Source organism: Nipponia nippon, unplaced genomic scaffold (genome assembly GCF_047370975.1).
Source record: "Nipponia nippon isolate SJK-2023a ecotype South Korea unplaced genomic scaffold, ASM4737097v1 scaffold_20, whole genome shotgun sequence".
In the NCBI taxonomy this organism is placed as follows: Eukaryota; Metazoa; Chordata; class Aves; order Pelecaniformes; family Threskiornithidae; genus Nipponia; species Nipponia nippon.
Genome location: NW_028262337.1, coordinates 4,201,344 through 4,220,992, shown reverse-complemented (window position 1 = coordinate 4,220,992; position 19,649 = coordinate 4,201,344). Strand labels below are relative to the sequence as shown.

Below are 19,649 nucleotides of genomic sequence, written 5' to 3'. Positions count from 1 at the left end.
GCAAGACCTAGTGGAGAGAGCAAGGCCACTGGTGCTTTTTGTAGAAAAGGCTGAGAGGAAAACAATAGCCTGCCAGTATGCAAAACATTATTATAAAAAAAGATAGTGGTAAACTGTTGTTCTTGTCCATTGAGTGACAGAAATCAGTTCAATTTTAAGCAAAGATTTAGAGTGAATATCGTATAAAACATTTTAACTATCAAGGTATAGAAAAACTTGATAAGAATACTAGAGGAATCTATGAAATCTTCTCTGAACAGATTAGACATCTCTGTTGGGGAAAGTCTAGACATACTTAGGTACGTAAGTATTTAGACTAGTTTTTTCATTGTAGCAGTAGTAATTTTTTTAAAAAAGAACAAGAAAATCATACAGTAGACATGTCCATACATTATAAATTTTCCCAGGCTTCTAGAATATAAGATCGTATTATGTAAGATACTCTTTGTGAAAGTTTTGAGAGAGGTCTTGTCAAAAAGCGTTATAAGACAGGCAATGTCTCTTACCTAGATAGGCTGCAAGGGGTTCATTTTTTTCTGAAAGCCTGTCACGAAAAGTGTCATTAGTTGGCATTGAAGTACCACTGTCCTTCACCATCAGCACTGTGCCGTTCCAGTCATATGCTCCAACTGCTCCAAGCATGATCCAATCCTTACACAGAGAAAAACAAAAAGCCTATTCTCTATGTGAAACATCTTTAGACATTCATTGACCATGATGGTCACATTTGGGTAATGTTTCCCATATATATTTTAGTCATGCTTTTCCTGTTATAGTATGGCCCCTACAATCATAGTATGTCTCCCACTTCTTGTTAAAAATGCACCCAACTTAAAAAAAAAAAAAGAAAAAAAAAAGCCATTCAGGAAAAGCAGCAGAACGAAACACAGCTCCTACAGCTTCAGCCCACCATTGCAGGCCAAATAGAAAGACAAAAGGGACTTAGCAAAGCGAATCACAGAATACAACACTTAAATGCATTCCCCAGACAACCTTTCAGAAACTTGGACCTTTCTCTGTTGAATCTATGAGTCTTGTATATTGTGCAAGAGCCTTTTGTCAATGAGAAATGGTTTGCTGACCTTTCTTGCCTAAAGGTATGAACGTGGCCTTCTAGATAAGACAGACACCAGAGACCCTGAGTCTGTCAATGCACCAAGGACTGAAGACCCACTTCTGAAGTGAGTTGTTTGTGAACTTCAAGAATATACTCTACCAAATAGATAATCTTATAAATAATCCTCGTGCTCCCTATCAGGGTAATACTTCTTTCTAAGGTATGATACACCATCTGAAGAATCATCTGTAATGTCGTGCAGAGAGTAAAAATGAATGGAGAGTACTTCTGCAATAAAGTATTTATGTTAAATCATATTGAAGGTCTTTTATTCTCTTTTTTACCAGTGATATGCTGAGCTGTATACAAAGTCATGTTGCAGGTTTTTCTATGGATGTCAGTTTGTCTTGGATTGCTTGGTGTTCAGTTCAGTTACTCTCCTATTGTGTTCTTTTCCACTGTCACTACTTTTTTGTACCTTTAAAGCTTAACTCTTCCCAGTTCTCTTGATCTTGTGAAATTTTAAATTTCATTTGTGTACACTGAACAGATCACCACAATGGATATGTTTTGATTTTTAAAGAATAAATAAAATACGTAGGGAGTGATTTTCTGCTAATACAAATTCCCAAGGATTTTTGCATCCCAGTTTAATAAATATTTACCCCCTGAGAACTGAGGTATGCAATGTGTTAACAGAACTAAGAATATGTTGTGTTACTAATAATGCAGATCATATCCATGACAGAAATACCCTTTTTATATATCTTCTGTCTCAATTTCACCAACACAATGCAATATCAATTTATACATTAATATTTAAAGAGAACAGTTTTATAGTTCATAGAATCATAGAATGATTTGGGTTGGGACAGACCTTTAAAGATAATCTATTCCAACCCCCCTGCCATGGGGGACATCTTCCACTAGATCAGGTTCCTCAAAGCCCCATCCAAACTGACTTTGAACACTTCTAGGGAGGGGGCATCCACCACTTCTCTGGGCAACCTGTTGCAGTGTCTCACCACTCTCATGATAAAAAATTTCTTCCTTATATCCAATCTAAATATGCCCTCTTTCAGTTCAAAAACATTGCTCCTTGTCCTGTCACTAAAGGCCCTGGAAAAAGTCTGTCTCTGTCTTTCTTAACATATTATAGACTATTCTCCTGATTGATAGAAAGTGCTATGGGAGCATTAAATTTAGAGTTTGTGTGAAGAAGGCTCCTATTCTCTTATGCTATCATTGTTTATAATCATTCCTTACATATATTTTTACAAAAAAAACCCTGGTTATGGGAAACTTCCAACAGCAAACAGGACTGTACAAAGAATTCTGAAATACTTATTCCAAATTGATACCATCACCAACAAAAATCTACTTTGTAAAAGAACTTCTGTTTTCAAACAGTTTGTTTACCTGAGAGTAATGAGCACTGAAACCAGCTTGAGACATTTCCATTTCAAATGAGGCTGCCTGCTGGTCTGTTGTTGCTATTAAACAGAAAAAAATTATGTTTCAAAAATGAATTAGTTTCAATCTGAAAAGGTATCTGAACAGTGTAATGAAAATATTCACATGATAGTAAAGGATAGCATAATTAACTAGAATATTCAGTGAATATAGTTTGCCATAGATTTTTATAATAAATACAGAAATTAAGATCTGTGTTAAATGCTACCATTAAGTACAAGAGTTTCCATTTTAAGATCATGTCTCAGAACTTGTCCAAGAAATATTTCTGGGCTAAAACTGACCAGATTTGACCTCAGGCTGATGGTAAGTATGTTTGGAATGTTTGATTAATACGGTTAAACCATTTTCCACTTGAGCTAGGCGAACAATAAAACACCAGCCATGTAACCCTGGCCTTGTATTCAAGCAACTAAAAATTCGTAGGCAGCTGGTAGAACTTTAAATGAAAAACACTTGATGTTTGTATGAACCTTTGCAAAAAACAACATAGGAAAATCCCAGCTGTCCAAGATTCATAAGCCTCAGGGCAGCGCTTGGGAACTATAATCCTGCCCAGAAAGTTACATGAAAATCTTCCTGATTTTCTTAAGTGACTTTGAATAAGAAATGTATCAGGTGATTTAGTACTAGTTTCAGTATCTTGTCAGGTAGTCATATGCCAGTTATTAAACTCTGATGGGCTGCTTTGCTCCCAGGTACACTTGAAATATCAGGGAAGAGAAAGGTCTGCCTCTTCCTCTACTTAAAAGCAATACTCAAGGACTATTTTGCCACCTTAAGCACCACTACTTAAGTCAGGCAACTATATTCTGCATATTGATTCCTCCTTGAGAGCAAGATATGGTAATGGGCAGTAGAGGGGAACTATGAAATCTGCTCTGATGCTTGTCCAGGAAGAGTTCACGATTTGCTACCAGATGAGTGCTGAGGCAAACCTCCAACTGTGTGAATGAAACCGAGGCATAGCAAGCCATGGCTGCATGAAATTCCAGGCATCTGGATTATTAAATAATACTGAACTTTTGATATTCAGCAGCTAAACCACAGAGGTTGCTCCCTGGGACATGATGTCTTTGTTAATTGTCGGGACTTATGGCCAGGCATAGGAAGGAGACATGATCTCAAACACAAAATGTTTGACACACAAACACAGGCAATCATGTTTCACAAGATGTAGCTGCTTTGCTAAGTCTGAAAAAATTATGTTCCTCTATAAGCATTAAACTGTGAAGTTGCGCATTTGCTGATAAACAATATTTTCATGTAGTAAAGGATGCTCCTTAATGAGCTGAGAAAGGCAGGACTCTCACAGTCTGAAGAAGGGTACAATGCTTGTACTGTTGGTGTGTGCAGCTCTGAATGCTGCTTAGATAATAGCTCCCAGTCTGACTTTCCATTGAGTTTCAAACTGCCAAGCATCCTACAAAGGATATTTTGTGAAAAAACATTTGTGCCTGCCTATGGGTTGGATAAAACATAAAATTTCTGTTAAAACCAGAAGTCCATGACATAAGACACACAGGCATATGAAAAAGATTATGTGTAAAAATCCGCTGGCTGTCAAGTGTGGGTTTTTGTTGGATTTGATTTTTCAACTCTCTCTCAATTTTCCTTTGCATTTTTTTAAAGGCCAAAACCAAAAAGAAAACAAGAAATGCAAGAAAAAAATCAAATGTACTATTATACTACCAGGAGGCTATTTAGATTGAGAATTTAAACAGATTCAGATACGGAATTTCAAGAATGAAAGTTCCTGTGACCTCCATGTTATGCACAGAAGTTAATTCAACTACAGTGTATCGGGTTAATTAATCTTTTCTATTTTGCACACATCCAATAAGCTGGATTGTCACCAGAAAGCTAGGTGGGACAGAATTATCTGCTTTTCTCTCCCACCACAATAATGTGTCCATGGACACAGCTGCAAATCTAGAATAGCTCCTGAAATGCTTTGGGAGGGACAGAAAACCATTCTTGAAGAATCAACAGAAACTGATTTAGTCAGCATCTTCTAGCTCCAGCCTTACCAAGCCATTGCAGCAACTCAACCTTGCTATGTTTTGACATAAAGCTAAGATCCCATTTCCAGTTTCCATTCTGACTTCCCCTGCAGCCAGACTATGTTATTTCTGGGACTTTCACAGGTGGAGGAAGTGACATTTCTTATATCACAGGTGTCTTACACAGAAATCTTAGCACACTCTGAGTTCCTACTGAAAATCTGGAAATCAAGAAGCCTTTTGGGAGTGGTGAGATCACCTAGCTCATCTCTTACAGTGTGGATGAAAAGAATTTTCCACAATTTATTTTTCAAATGCATATTTTTTGTAATACAGCTAAGATTATATAAAATAAAAATTGAAAATATGGCAGATATATCAAGGCACAAATATCATAGAATCATAAAATCATTTAGGTTAGAAAAGACCTTTAAGATCATCGAGTCCAACCATTAACCTAGCACTGCCAAGTCCACCACTAAACCATGTCACTAAGCACCATGTCTACACATCTTTTAAATACCTCCAGGGATGGAGACTCAACCACTTCCCTGGGCAGCCTGGTCCAATGATTGACAACCCTTTTGGTGAAGAAATTTTTCCTAGTATCCAAACTAAACCTCTCCTGGTGCAACTTGAGGCTGTTTCCTCTTGTCCTATCACTTGCTACTTGGGAGAAGAGATCGACCCCCACCTCGCTACAGCCTCCTTTCAGGTAGTTGTAGAGAGCAATAAGGTCTCTCCTCAGCCTCCTTTTCTCCAAGCTAAACAACCCCAGCTCCCTCAGCCGCTCCTCATAAGACTTTATAATAGGTTTATGTTAAATAAAAAGTAATAATATCCAAGAAATATATATTTGTTACTACACCTTTTGCAGAAAATTAAAGCTGAATTCAAGGAGTACTGCAGAACTTGTTGATACTTAAATAGGCACAATATGCTTAGAGTACCAAAATACTGGAAGACATGATGATAACATGTCCTGGGTTCAGTTGGGATAGAGTTAATTTTCTTCCTAGTAGCTGGTATAGTGCTGTGGTTTGGATTTAGTATGAGAATAATGTTGATAACACACTGATGTTTTAGTTGTTGCTGAGTAGTGCTTACACCAGTCAAAGACTTTTCAGGTTCCCATGCTCTGCCAGGTGCACAAGAAGCTGGGAGGGGGCACAGCCAGGACAGCTGACCCCGACTGGCCACAGGGCTGTTCCATACCGTATGACGTCATGCCGAGTATATAAACTGGGGGGGGCTGGCCGGGAGGCAGCAATCGCTGCTTGGGGATGGGATGGGCATCAGTCAGTGGGTGGTGATTGCATTGTGCATCACTTGGTTTGTATATCCCATTATTATTATTATTATTATTATTATTATTGTTGTTGTTGTTGTTGTTGTTGTTGTTGTTGTTGTTGTTGTTGTTATTACCTCTTACCTCTTCCTCTGCTGTCCTATTAAACTGTCTTTATCTCAACCCATGGGTTTTACTTTTTTTTCTGATTCTCTCCCCAACCCCACTGCAGGAGGGAGGGTGAGCAAGCAGCTGTGTGGTGCTTAGTTGCTGAGTGGGGTTAAACCACAACACAAGGATTAGTCATCTCAGGAGCTGACTATCACATAAACAGATAACATTTCTACAATTTATTCAAACAGTTAGTTTCATGACTGTCAACATAACTACATTTGTTTGGATATTTTATTAAGCTACAGAACTTTTTTAATGTTCAAATGTTTTGTAATTTTTTCTTATTATTAGAGGAATGAATTACTGAAGTCAATGGACTAGTTAGATATCAAGCATTCTCCCCAGCAGCAGGGAGTTTAAGCCAGCACAATTTACTCCACCGTTTGGAGGCTGGGGTTTACTGTGACAGACAGGCACTACCTAATGGCTACTGATTCCTAAAAGTGACAAGGTGGAGCGTTACAGAGCGAGACTGCCTCTTCCAGTGGTGTTTGGTTGTTCAAAGGGTTGAGCTATGGCATGAAACCTTGAATTTGAGTAAACAGATGTCCAGAAACTCAGTCATGTTAGGTCCCTTGTCTGTTGTCGTGACTATCAGTTGATTAACTTTTTATTCCATATCCATTACATTTAATAGGTGTAACTAACAGATTTTATTCTATTAATGAAAGACAATGATTTTTCTCACTTTTCTCGAAGTACAAAGCACAAATCGAAGACTAAGTTTTCAGTTTCTGTTTGAACAACTATTTTTCCACTGACAGTGTATTCTTCCCAAGAAACAGGGACTTAAAAGAGCCACCTAGTCAATGAACTTTGAAGTACTCAATGAGCTTAAGGAGGCTAAACTTTGGGCTTTAGAGAGATTAAATTCTCCTCAAATGAATTTGTTTCAAAAGTGAGGAAAACAAAAACTTCCAGAAAATAAAAAGATAAGAACACATAAACTGGAAAAAATATTTAGTAATAATCAGCTGAAAATAGTAACATTTGATCAAGCTAAATGGTACACTAAAAAAATACCTAAATATGTCTGAGAAATATAGCTCCAATTTAAAAAACTTTCAAATACAGTCTCATATTTGTATTATTTCTTGACATTCAAGTCAACATTATCTTTTGTTCCAGCTGGAAACTACACTATTCCAGCTACTTAGAAAGTTGAGATGTTGAAAAAAATAAGTCCAAATAGATGGATGGTTTCTTTGTATGACATTAATCCCTTCAGAGTTGGCCAGTGTAATCTATAACTTATAAACTTAGTCTTCTGTTACCAGTAGTGTGATTGAAACAAACAGAAATTTGGACAACATTGCCTAACTTCCATGGAGAATGTAAGCAGACATTATGAGAGTATCACTTTTCTGTGCTGAAATCTGAGTATCATGAACATTTCCAAAGGAAAAATATGTCTTGTCAACTCTATACACCAAGTCCATGTTAACTTGTACAGAAAAGTAATATGTTGTAATTAACAACTAACCAAAAAGAGAACCTAAAAGTATAGGCAGATGAACTCATGATCATGGGGTAATCAGGATATGGTCTGGCAACGCTTTTTTACCTAAGGGAAGGCAACTTCATGTCTACCCCAGCTAAAACAGTAATGGTTACCTACCCTTTCAGGCTATCGTCTCCACAGGCTCTAACCCATCTGAATATATTTCAGATCATTATCTATGTTTTTGATGTCTATTGTAAAATATTTTTATGATCAGCATGAAAAAAATACATGCATAATACATTTTATGCAGCACAATACTTTGCAAAGGAAGATAAAAGCAGGTGATCTTCTATTTGCTTCAGTTGTAATGCATGCATGAAGTAAAATTTCAAATAATGTCATACCTTCCAGGGCAAAGATTCTCTCTCCAAGTGCTTCAACGATAGTTACAAGAGCTAATTCATCTGAGACATTGAAGAAATGCTTTTCAGTAGGCTTACTGGCAATTGATTTTATTTCCTCTACAAATTTCTCAGTACTTAAATTTCCTCTGTTGTAGCTGCCAAGAATCTAAAGAGAATTAAAAAAAAAGTAGTCAAGGATAAATTTTATAACCTGTTTTAAAAGATAATTTTGAGGCAGGTTGTCAGAGAATATTGGGAAATCATATCTAACCTTAATTTGCTCTGTTAAAACCTCCCTCAAATTGATTTGAAACCATTCTTTTCCAATGAGAACAGAACTGTATGAGAGCTTGGTCGTTTTTCTGCAAGTGTCAACAATAGCAAACAAAGCAACTGTATAGTGTAATGTCTGCTGTCCTCAACTGTCCTTTTTTCCCCTTCACAAAATTCTAATGATTTAGTCTATGATTCTATGATTTGTTGAAGTAGGCCTTAATTTAGGAAAAAAAAACAACACAACAAAACCCAAACCAGAATACACAATTGCACTGGCTTCTGCATAGGTACCACCAGTTCTCATCATAACATGGTTATGAGCAATTAATGACATGTTAATTAGGCTTAGGATAATTCTTTCTTGTGTGCAGATTTGCCCTATAAATACATATACAACAACACTTGCATCCAGTGCTAACAACTCCAACACAGTACAAGACAGTACAAGATTTGGACTGCAGTTTTAACACCACTGATGTAAAAACTCAGGATGCCTCAGAACAGAATGACTCCCTTCTCCAATTCCCACACTGACAAATATTTTTCATAGAAAAAAAGTGCTCTATACACTTAACTTTGAGAGGGAAATAAAAAACAAAATCACATGTTCTAGCATTCCTGGACACTGGAACAATCCAAATTTGGTTCTGGACAGCGATTTTATTGCTAAAAATTATTGCAGCTTCAAGGATGACTTTTTCTTTAATGATCTCTAGCTTTACAAAGGAAAGTACTGAAAATTTGTGTGCTGCTGGATTCAACTTTTGGTTTATGTCTTTCTCTAAACTAAAGATAACATCTTTCTTGAAGTTGTATGGTTCCATACCACCTCATTGTACCAAAACAAAGAGAGATAGGAAAGGAGAAACAACAATCCAATGTACCTTCAAAATAAACACGAGAAAACAGATGATCTGAGTATAGAATACACAAATACAGTGGAGAGTTCACACCAGATCTATCATTAATGTTTCCATATTTCTCGATATCGGTTAACCTCCATCATGTTTATTCTCTCGTTCAGCTACTAAGTTTGCTCAACATGAAAATGACAACTTTAGAATCCCAGCACACAGAACAGCCATAATAAACCTTTCTTTTGTGGATGGTTTACATTTGTTTTTTTTTTTTAAAGTCGGTAATATGTCTACAGAAATTGCTCAGAAGATTTGAACTAATCCACTCTATTCAATATTACTCTTAACAAAAAGGATTCGATTTTATACTGCCCCTCAAATGCTTTCTCCTTTTTCTTCACATGCACACACACCTGTAATTACCAGGAAGACAGATAGATTGCTTTTTCTTATGTGCTATAAAATCAGAAAGCAAGTGTTTAATGGTGGGTTTTTTTCAGCTTCTTTCTTTTTTTCTTCTCTGAAATGATTATATTTCCATAAAAATTCTGTGAAATGAACTTTTTAAACAGAAATTACATTTGGAAGATGAAACATGCTTTTAAGATTCTGAATTTTCCCATTAAATTTCACTTACAGCAATAGCAAATCTCTGAATGTTTTCATCTTCACAATTATCGATCACTTCTTTTAATCTGTAGTTGTCGTGTGATTCTCCATCAGTCACAATAACCATTACTTTTTGTACTCCTCTTCGGGCACCATGAGCCTCAGTAAAAGCCTCTTTCCTAAAGGGAGCATAAAGTGTTTGGAGAAAGGCAACTTCAGCATTTAGCACATGCACCATATTCACACAGTCAACCATAAACTAAAAGACTTTATATTAACTAAGAAGCAGGAAAAGATTAACATTAACCATGAACAAATACAAACAACAACAGCTGGAACTTACAAGACAGTTCACAGCCAGAGTTTCACAAGCATTCAGTCATTATTCATTCTTTTGAGACCAACAGCAGAAAATACAATGCTGGATAGTGAAGAATTCTTCCCCTCTCCAGATAAACTTCTGGCACCTTAAAACAGCTTTTGGCAGCTTAAAAAAACCCCAGCCAACACCTGCCCATCCCGAAACCCACATACAAAAAACCAACCTATTTCCACCATACAGCAGCACTTCAAGTAGTCACACTATTCAGCTACCAGCACACCTCTGCACATCTACAACAAAACTGGGTGTTGGGGATGTGGCAGAAGTAGGTGGCAGGTGAGTGGAGGAAGGTGGGGGCAAGCGGTTGAATTCTACAGCCGCAGATGGGCAAAGGGGCAGCTGCTCACCCAGACTCTGGAGGGGAGCAGAAAAGGCGAGGTTGGATTAGGGTTCTGGAGGAGAAGGAAGGAAGCAGGCCTTCCTCTCTTTAGAAAAATATCACAGAATTGTAAGACTGGCCACATGAGTTAAAGCTACGGTCTGCCAATGACGATGGCCAAAAGTGGATGGATAGGAAGACTGCAAGAACAGAGGAAGCTTTTGCTGGTAGTTTCTGTATATACAAGCCTGCAAGAGTTTGTGGTGCACAGGGACTTTCTGAACCACATGTGGTTTCTGAGTATTTGGCAATTGTCAGCTGGCTCTGTTTTCTTGAACTTGTTCAGACTCCCTCAAGCTTCTGCTTGTATCTAAGGAAAACATCACTGGTGAATATGTAAGAACATCATTGGATTTAAGACATCATATCAACAAAACTTTGGTCAGATACTAAAGCAGTTCATCAGAAAGATGCTGCATATTTCATTAAATGGTTGTTTGGAAATCTTTTATGGAATAAACTCATGCTGTCATGCTGGAAAAAAAAAGAAGAAAAGAAAAAAGGTACCAGGACACCATTGTACAGTTTGAAAGTGTCTGAGAGATTTTGCATTTACTGCCTGTTCTGCAAAAGTCAGATTTCATTTTTCTCATAAAGGAAGCATTTCTAAATAATGCTATTGCTCCCAATGATCCAGAAGCTTCAAAGACTTTGGATATAAAATGTATAGGCTTTCTGACAAGTGTGAGCTCAAACCTCATAATAATCTTAACTTCAGAATGAAGACAAATTAACATTAAAAAGTTCTATTTTTTCCTGTTTCCTGTGAAAAACTTAATTTCCTTCATTCCTCTACGTACACAGTTCCTACCTGCTCTGTGTGGACATCAGATTGTCAGCCCTTTGCTTAGGACTACAACCTTGCTCCATGTCTCTTCTTATTCCCTATTTCCTCCATTCAAGTGACAGCTGCCTTTTCAGGGTGCCATATACAACTGCTCTAGATTCTGGACAGTGTCTGTTTATTCACCCTCCTTCTAAATTTTGTTTGCTTACCTAAAAACAAGTCAGATGTCAGCCACATCATATTTTTAATTTATAAAACCAGAACCGTCACCATATCTGTTTATCTTTGTTTCTACCTTATGCCGGTCAATATTTTGCAAATGTACCTTGCCGTATCTATTCCCAGGGCTGTCATAGTTTGCGTGCCACCCCGCTGGTGTATTCTCGTGGCTGCAGCCATCACATCTTCTGTTGTTGAGTATGTATTCAGGAAAAATTCATGGACTACAGTCTGTCCGTACTGAACAATTCCAACCTGAAACATACAGTTCATGCTAAAAATCAACTACCCTTAAATAAAGCATCTGTGTCTCCTGCAGTGGGGTAAATGCCCATCTGTCCCTACAGCCAGGAAAAGAAATTAACTTTGTGTGTTTCCCTCAGCATGAAACACCTATAAGCATTTGAGTAAGACTGGCTAGAAGACACGCAATCTCATGAAACATTTTGAAGTTTCTAAATTGTTTTTATTAAAAATAGGAACAAAGTCAAATGCAGGCTCAACTCCTTGCTGTTCCTGACTTGTGGTAGTCTGTGCTGCAGCTCTGCTCTCCTCTAGGCCAAGGCAGACCAATGCCCTAATCACCAGTCACAACTTCTCAAAATAATTTTCCTTATAGCATACAAGGCCATGGTTCACTCACAATTATCTTCATTCCATCCAAATATAATGTTCCTACATCTGATAGTTTATTTATCCTAGCTTATTATTGAGCTTAGAAACAGCACTGTAATGACAAATTAAGGCCCTCAGGGTGAGAAGACCCAAATATCCTTATCTTGATGAAGACAGCAGGGCAGTCCAGGACATGGCCATTCTCCCATGAGAGAATCCAAAGGTAATCCTCCAAAGAGGTAATCCAAAGTAAGACACCTGACAAGTGCCAGAGGGAACAACGTGAATAAAGTGGTGGCTTCTGGAATGGGGGAGGATGATGGAAAGACTCTAGATGACCTCAGCAGGACAACTCTTTGTGTGAAAGATCAATGCATGGGATTGGAACTCAACCACAAATGCCTGAGGGAACTTGCTGCAAAAACAAGAGTGAAATAAAAAGATGAGCAATATTCTTAAATACTAATTTCTCTCATTCATTTCTGTTGGTTTTAATGTTTTGGCAGGTTCCTGACAGCTTTTACTGGGAAGAATCCACACAATGTTCCATTAGCATATTTCAATTTTATGTTACACATGGCAATTTATAGGTGTTATTTAGGATAATGCAGTATTACATGGCATATTTATGTCTCACTCATCTATTATTAAAAGCACTCTAGCATTTAGGTACTGAAGATCAATAAGACCTCTGGGATGTTTATGCCATCATATTATTTTAGAAGTGTCTTAGTATGTACTTTGCCATTCCTTTATAGATGTTTTTTGAGGTACTTTCATAGCCTCTCAGATTCTGCACAATGTTTGTTTGCTTGTAGAAGGGTTAGGGTTGGATAAATATTTGATACTAAACATCAATATCACGATCATTATGAAAAGCTAGTTACATATGATTATGGGACTATAATTATAATGGTATGTGGTAGCAAAATCTATCCCACTTAATTTCTGTATCCTTTTGAAAATACAATCAAATCTGGAAGAACTGATGTAAGTTCAAAGTTAGACAAGTTGCTCCCCTTTAAGATACTTTAATTCTCTCTCGGAGGCATGTCCTCCTCCACCCGTAGCCGAGAGCATCCAGAGGCTGCATGTTCTCGTGGGCAGCAACCTATTAATCCTGCACAGTGTTTACACAATAGGCTGGGGCACACACTGTATTACTGCTCAGAGCAGTCATGTGGCACCGACTAAACCCCAAGCTGAAGACAAAATTTTTAACCTGTTCCCTCCAAGACAACTATTGTGTCATGCATCTAAAGTGACATACAGCATAATCTGAACAGGATGCTGCTAGTCATTTAAAAAGACTGCCATTAACTGGTGATAAACAAGAGGTTTGCATTATGTTTGGTCTTTCGGAGCAGGAGGAGTGCCTTAAGTATTCCAGAACCGTGCACAAGTGTAGCCACAGACTATTGTGTGCGAGGGAGCCCACCGCTGTGGATTCACAGGCTCCTTATCTGCAGCTTTGAGGATTTTATTGGTATCAAGGATTAAACCAACTATTGACTGCTGCCAGCGCGAAAAGCATCTGCCAGTCTTTCATGATTCTAGAGACTCATGTTGGTGTTGTCGTTTTCCTAAAAAAGATTACACGCTGACATTGAGTTGTATCATTTCCTATTTGAAAGGAAATATTGTCCATGATCACAGCAAGTAAACATTTTGAGCATTTCCTTCTCAGGAAGTAAATGGGAAGAACATCTGAGTCTGGAAAACTGCACTGTGTTGCATAGCTTGTAAATCAGGAAGGAAGGGGAGCATGTGGTTATCTTATGGGATACAATTGTTCTGTGGGACCCTTCCTTAGCACTAGCTTTGAAAACACTGATCATGTTCTACATATTTCATGGCATCAAAGATGAGCCATTCCTCAAAAAGGGGTAACGAAAATCTTCCCAGAACCAACAAAATATGACTAGGCTGCATGTTCCAGTCTCCTATAGGATCACAGAATCAAGTCCACCTTGTAAAATTAGAATTACATTCTATTAGATAGCAATGAAGGTTTGAGCTTTTGCAGCTTTTTAATCTAATGAAAGACTATAAATGACACATCTACGTGATGCAAATGTGCCTTTACAGGACAATAAACCTGCTCAAACTGTGTAACTTCAGCAAACCCCCAAGAATGATGCTTATGGGCATTGTATGTTTTGATTTGCTTATTTAATTTAAATCTGGAAAATGCAAGAGTACTACACAGAAGAATGTACTTCTGCTCTACTCCAGAAAACCTAATATTTTTCCCAGCATTACTGACCATAATCTATTGAACATCTTTGTAATTCCTAAGTTTATGTTCCCTTCCCTAGCATTCCATGGCTTTTATTTTACACAAGGGAATAATTCTTTAATTGTCCCCAGTTCCTGTGAAAAAGTGTTGTACAAGAGAACAGGCAAGTGAAGGACTGTTCTACTTTAGCACAAAATATTTCTGAGGCCAATTATTTATTGTTGTTCTATAAGTAAATACAGCCCCTGATTTGGAAAGTACATTCTAGTTTTCCCAATAAATTATTAAGCTAATCTATTTGGTAAAAAAAAAACAACAACAAAAAAAGAAAGGAAAACCATTTAGTACATGGAAAGGATATGCTAGGAATTTCACTATTGGGATGTGGAGGAAAGTGAGAAATATTTTTGGTTGTACTTAAATAATATTTAATATAAAGGAAAGTCAGAAATGCCTTGGGGAGCACTAGTGGATAATATATTTTATCGTATGGAGAGCCAGCTAAAGATACCTCAATCAAAGCAAAATTGAATTAATTCTGCTACATTTTGTTTGCTCCCAGGGACTCAGACAGAAATTATTTGCAAACTATTGCAAAGGTCTTTCTTCATCCTGAATCTTTTTAATACCTCTTTAATACACCTCTGTTCTTCTGGAGATAAAACTGATCATAAGATAGGACATGGCATGACTTATCAGTCCACTAATACTTTGGAGATATAATAAGGTACAGGCCAAATGCCTATAACTGCCTATGTCATCTATTAATGAAGAAATAAAACCGGTCTGAAAATTTCTGAAGGCTGTTGCAACATAGCTTTAAAGCTGGAATTGAACATATCAAAGTATTCTGCTTTCTCTTTTGATATCCTTCTACCACAGAAGGTTGCTCATATGTAAAGGATTAAAAAACACACCCTCATATTAAAAAGACAATTATCTCTACAAAACTTAAAAAAAAGGAAAAAAACTATCTTGCTTTGCAGTTACGTTAAAATGTGGAATAAAGCTGGGAGAAATATTTTGTTCCTACTTGTACCATTTTTTCCTTATTTAATTCCTTCTTCCTTTTCCATTTTTCTATCATCACTTTCCTTTTACTTCTTTTATCCTTAAGCTCAGGATATGCAGCTTAACCATCAGTATGGTGTTGTGGATTTTCTGGAGAACGGAAAGAGGAAAGGAAGGAAATACTTCTGCAAAAATTATACCATAAACTTTGGCTTTTTGCATCTGGCTTTCTGCATCTGGCTTTCACTTTCAAATTTGCCAAACATGGGACACTGAGGAATTTCTCTTTTGACTTGCCACAAATCTAATGATGTTTGTTGATGAAGGGGGTAAGTGGAAAAAAAAAAAAAAATCTCACAAGGCTCTAATCAAAACAAGGTTTTGAACAAGTCACACCCAAGCTGCTAAGGAGTTATTCTGTAATCACCTCATTCCTTTCCCGTGCAAGAGGAAAACAATCTGAAGTCAGTGAAAGTCCACTGATTTCTATGTGCTCAACAATCCCCAAAAGATGAATATGGAAAAATCAATTTAAACAGACAGAAAGTAAACAATTGTTCCTGTATTTCTATTCTGTGCTCCCAGAGAAGAGGGGAGAAATAAGCCTGCTCTGGCGTTTCTCCTCTTCCCCATTCAATAGTAATGTAAACACGGTTTCTGAGAAAGGAGAGAGTGTGGGTGGAGATGGTATAAACTTGTTACTACCTTAGTTGTGCCAGGGTTCCCAAGCAGGGGGCTTGAAGGAGAGAAGAGAGATGGCATATGTTCTGGGGAGAGGGGGGAAGGTAAGAGAAACCAAGAAAATTCCACTTAGCTTTTGCCTTCCATTTCCAGTTTTTCAGCCTCTCTCCCCCTTATCCCATTCTTATCTCCCCTTCAAATGTTTCTGCTCTGTAGCAATCAGATGCCAAAGCTAACGTTCTTGAGTGAGTAAGTGTATGTGTGAGAAGAGGGGTAGCTATGCCAAACTGTGGGTAGAACAGATTTTGTGGGTGGAGATGGCAGGCTGCTGGAGTGCAGGCCAGCAAGGAACCTTTTGTGCACAATCTGAGTGCACAGATGAGGAAGGATTCCAAAACCAAACATAACAGAGGTGTGGCAATGTAAAAATTTAGGAATTGAAGGGTTAGGAAGAGAGGTGAGGGTGCAGTAGAATTGATTGCCCTGTGTACTATTCCCGTGAAGCCCTTTGGGCAGAAGGCAGTGATGATTTCCATGCAGCCATTGCCCTGTACTGGAAAGTTCAGATTTAAGTATTTTCCCAAGATCACACATGTTTGAGTAATCACCAGCTTAAGGGACCAGGAAGAATTTTTTTGTTTTTCCTTCTTCCTCACAATATCTGGAAGAACAACATGTTTAAAATAATAGGATATGATTGTAAACTTGACAGTTTATAAGTAATAGTTTTATCAGCCAGTGTTCAGTACAGCCAACAGGGGAGCTGGGTGGTAACTCACAAACCCCAATTAACTTGGAAAATGATGGGGATACTCTCTGCAGACAGAGGTATCCTTTACACCTTCTCACAGTCTCCTTTGTGAAGGCAGCAGCTGAATGTCAGGAGCTAACCTGAAGTGGCAAAAATGCTAAGTATTGGCCTGCAGCATATCAAATATCATGCAGGATCCCAGAAAATCCTTGATTTCGGGAGGAGGAAAAGGGACCAGTGAAAAGAAGACCTGGTTTCTTCTGTTGCTGTTAATAAAGCTTTCTCTGTTAAAATGTATCCCAGCATCCATGTTTCCCCCTTCCCCGAGTTCTGCCAGAATTGCTATTTACATACTCTGTTCAGCAGACTGTGAAACATATGTCAGATCCTCGCTGGGGTAATTGGTTCTAGCTCCGTTAATTCTGGTGGAACTGTGCTGATTTATAGCAGCTGGGAATTTGGCCCTCTCCACTCATTATATAAATGCAGCTTCTGACATTAATAACATGCAGCTTAACAGCCACTCGTTAATTATGATTTCATATGTCTAAAAACTGTATGCTCAATGCTCCACAGTACAAAATATTGAACGCTGCTCCAACAAGCTTATAATCAAAGGCTGTCTGAAACATGCATGTGCACCTCAGAGAAGCAGAAATGACCTTTGTGCTATGAAGTACAAAGAAGACAAGAAGCGGTTGTGGAGACGAAGGAAGTGGGAAAGGACAACATGCAAACGGCCTCACTTAATGCACTGAACTTTTGTCTCTAGGTTAGAAAGTCGCTTTCTGCAGAATGCCTGAGCAGTAGGGGGAGGGAGAGCCTCCCTGACATTGTTACTTGGCAGCAGACACTGACTTATTTGTGGTTTCAGCTATTTTGTTTTAGTACCCCATTGCCGTAAGTTCTTGGAATTGAAGAGCTCCACAGATGACACTCCACCCCATTTTCTGGAAACCCTTTTTTTCCTTGCAAATTAAATAGCCATAAAATACCTACTGTGTTACCTGTGTTTGCTGAGGACCAATATCCATGTTTTTCAGGAGGCTGTTTAGGAAGGCTGTGACACTCTCCCATGGATAAATACTGTTGGACCCATCGAGGACTATGACAATGTCCAACTGGGTTTTACATTCTGCAACACAAATTGCCACATAAGAATCGATACTAACATGGATTAAATATATCTCACAGCTCCGGTTACTTTTGTGATTAGTAACAAATGCATATCTTTCTGCAGTGGGGCTGAACTGCATATTTGATGCCAACTGTCATTCATCAACTTTTGCCTCGCATTTTACATGAGTTGTGTTCCCTTTATCACCAAGGCACTTTCTTGTAGCAGAAATTTAAGAATGGGATTAGAAGATCACATAACTGGAGTATTTACCAATGACTCCTACTTTCTTCAATGTCAATCTGTTCCTCTTTGATTTTTCCGAAGGACCAGGTCTTTAAGACTTTTATCTATATTACTAAATTGGGTTTGTATTAGGTCTTAACATGTCGTCATTATTTAAAAAGAGTCTTTTGGCCGTAACTAAAAAACATAAGCAACTATTTTTAGCAATTGTGTTTGGATGTCACATAGCACTCTAATGATTGTTTATACTAAGATAAATTCCGAAAGTAGCAAGAATTTAGGTTATATACGGACAATGAAAACATTTACTTAACTTGGTAATGCTGGTAGCTAGTTAAGCAGTTCATACTTTTTGGTATGCCCATGTGTATACATTTGTCTTGTTTGCACTTTGTATTTTCAGACACACAAGAGAATTACTGTGGCATGCATACCTTGCACAGACGGAGCAATCGCCTCAACGGTTTCAAAAGTGGAGCTGACATTAGAGCAAACGCCAGTTGTGTAATGCAAACGCCCACATTTATAAGCGTAAAGTGGTCCACATGCCTGTAAAAGATGAAAAAGGGTGAAATTTTTTTGTTATGGTACCTTACGAAAAAACAGACTTCTTTTAAAATTGGCAAAAAGTCCTTTCTTACCAGAAAGCCTCCTTTTGGGTTAGTCACTAAGGTCGTTCCAAGAGTCATGTTTTCTTTTACTTCCACAACGTTAGGAACTGAAGTAGCAGCTATAAATAGATTAAAATGTTAAGTATTTGGGAACATGAAAACAAAATGTTAAAGCATATATCCCCTAGTATGGAGCTTCCAGCTTCTAAAATAAAACCCAGACTGACACTGGTTTCATCAAATATTTTAGCACCCTTCCTCCTCCTTCTTCAATTGCAACAATCAAGAAAAATTTCTGAGACTGGCCTTTATCCCAGAAAATTTGTCTGGGTTGCTGTCTCAAATAGTTTTCCTGAACCGCAAAAAAGAAAAGAAGTAAAAATAACAGCACATCAGGAAAGCAGGAGATTACTGTTCACACAGTTTGGTTAATTAGAAAATAAACATTCATTTTTTACCCTGGCCTGCTATAAATGACTTAAAAGCTTTTAGATTTGTTACTGTTATGTTACATTACTGACACTTAGGCTTTCAAGGAAAAAGAGGAGATGAAAAATACCACGACAGGTGTATTTACTGAAATTCATATTAACAGGAAGTCTCTTCCTGTCTACATCACGTATCTCTTGACATGAGCAAGAAAAGGATTAATAATTACCTGTATCATATTAAGATGCATCAGCTTCCTTCTGGCTAGTTAGGTTCTCATCAAAAGCCTACTGATGAGATTATGAAGGCTGTTGCTGGCTTCAGAGAGCTTTGGAAAGGGTAATCCATGAAACTATGCTCCATGGCCTTTCTGGCTCCTTGGCCAGGACTGCCAACCACAGTCAATTAATGCCAGTCATAATAAAGTTTTGATAACACAGCCAAATGCCCATTCTAAAATTATGAGCATGTTTTCCATAGGACAATGAGAAGCTTTAAAATAAAATTATTTTTGATGTTACAAACACAACTTCCTTCACATTTAGCTCTGGAGTCCTAAGTAAATTTTCTCTATAGAAACAATTCTAATGCATATTT

General features: G+C 37.7%; 1 protein-coding gene across 2 annotated transcripts in view; it reads right to left on the bottom strand.

The window, feature by feature from the left end:
• ITGA1 (integrin subunit alpha 1) overlaps positions 1 to 19,649 on the bottom strand; it is an 83,478-nt gene that overhangs the window by 32,621 nt on the left and 31,208 nt on the right. For both annotated transcript variants that reach the window (XM_087759801.1, XM_087759800.1), the window contains exons 4-11: positions 18,654 to 18,742; positions 18,447 to 18,561; positions 17,657 to 17,784; positions 11,459 to 11,607; positions 9,614 to 9,764; positions 7,844 to 8,009; positions 2,477 to 2,550; positions 507 to 651 (exon numbers count right to left, since the gene is read on the bottom strand). In XM_087759801.1, coding sequence (XP_087615927.1) covers positions 507 to 651; positions 2,477 to 2,550; positions 7,844 to 8,009; positions 9,614 to 9,764; positions 11,459 to 11,607; positions 17,657 to 17,784; positions 18,447 to 18,561; positions 18,654 to 18,742 — 1,017 coding nt within the window. The remainder of the gene's footprint in view (positions 1 to 506; positions 652 to 2,476; positions 2,551 to 7,843; positions 8,010 to 9,613; positions 9,765 to 11,458; positions 11,608 to 17,656; positions 17,785 to 18,446; positions 18,562 to 18,653; positions 18,743 to 19,649) is intronic.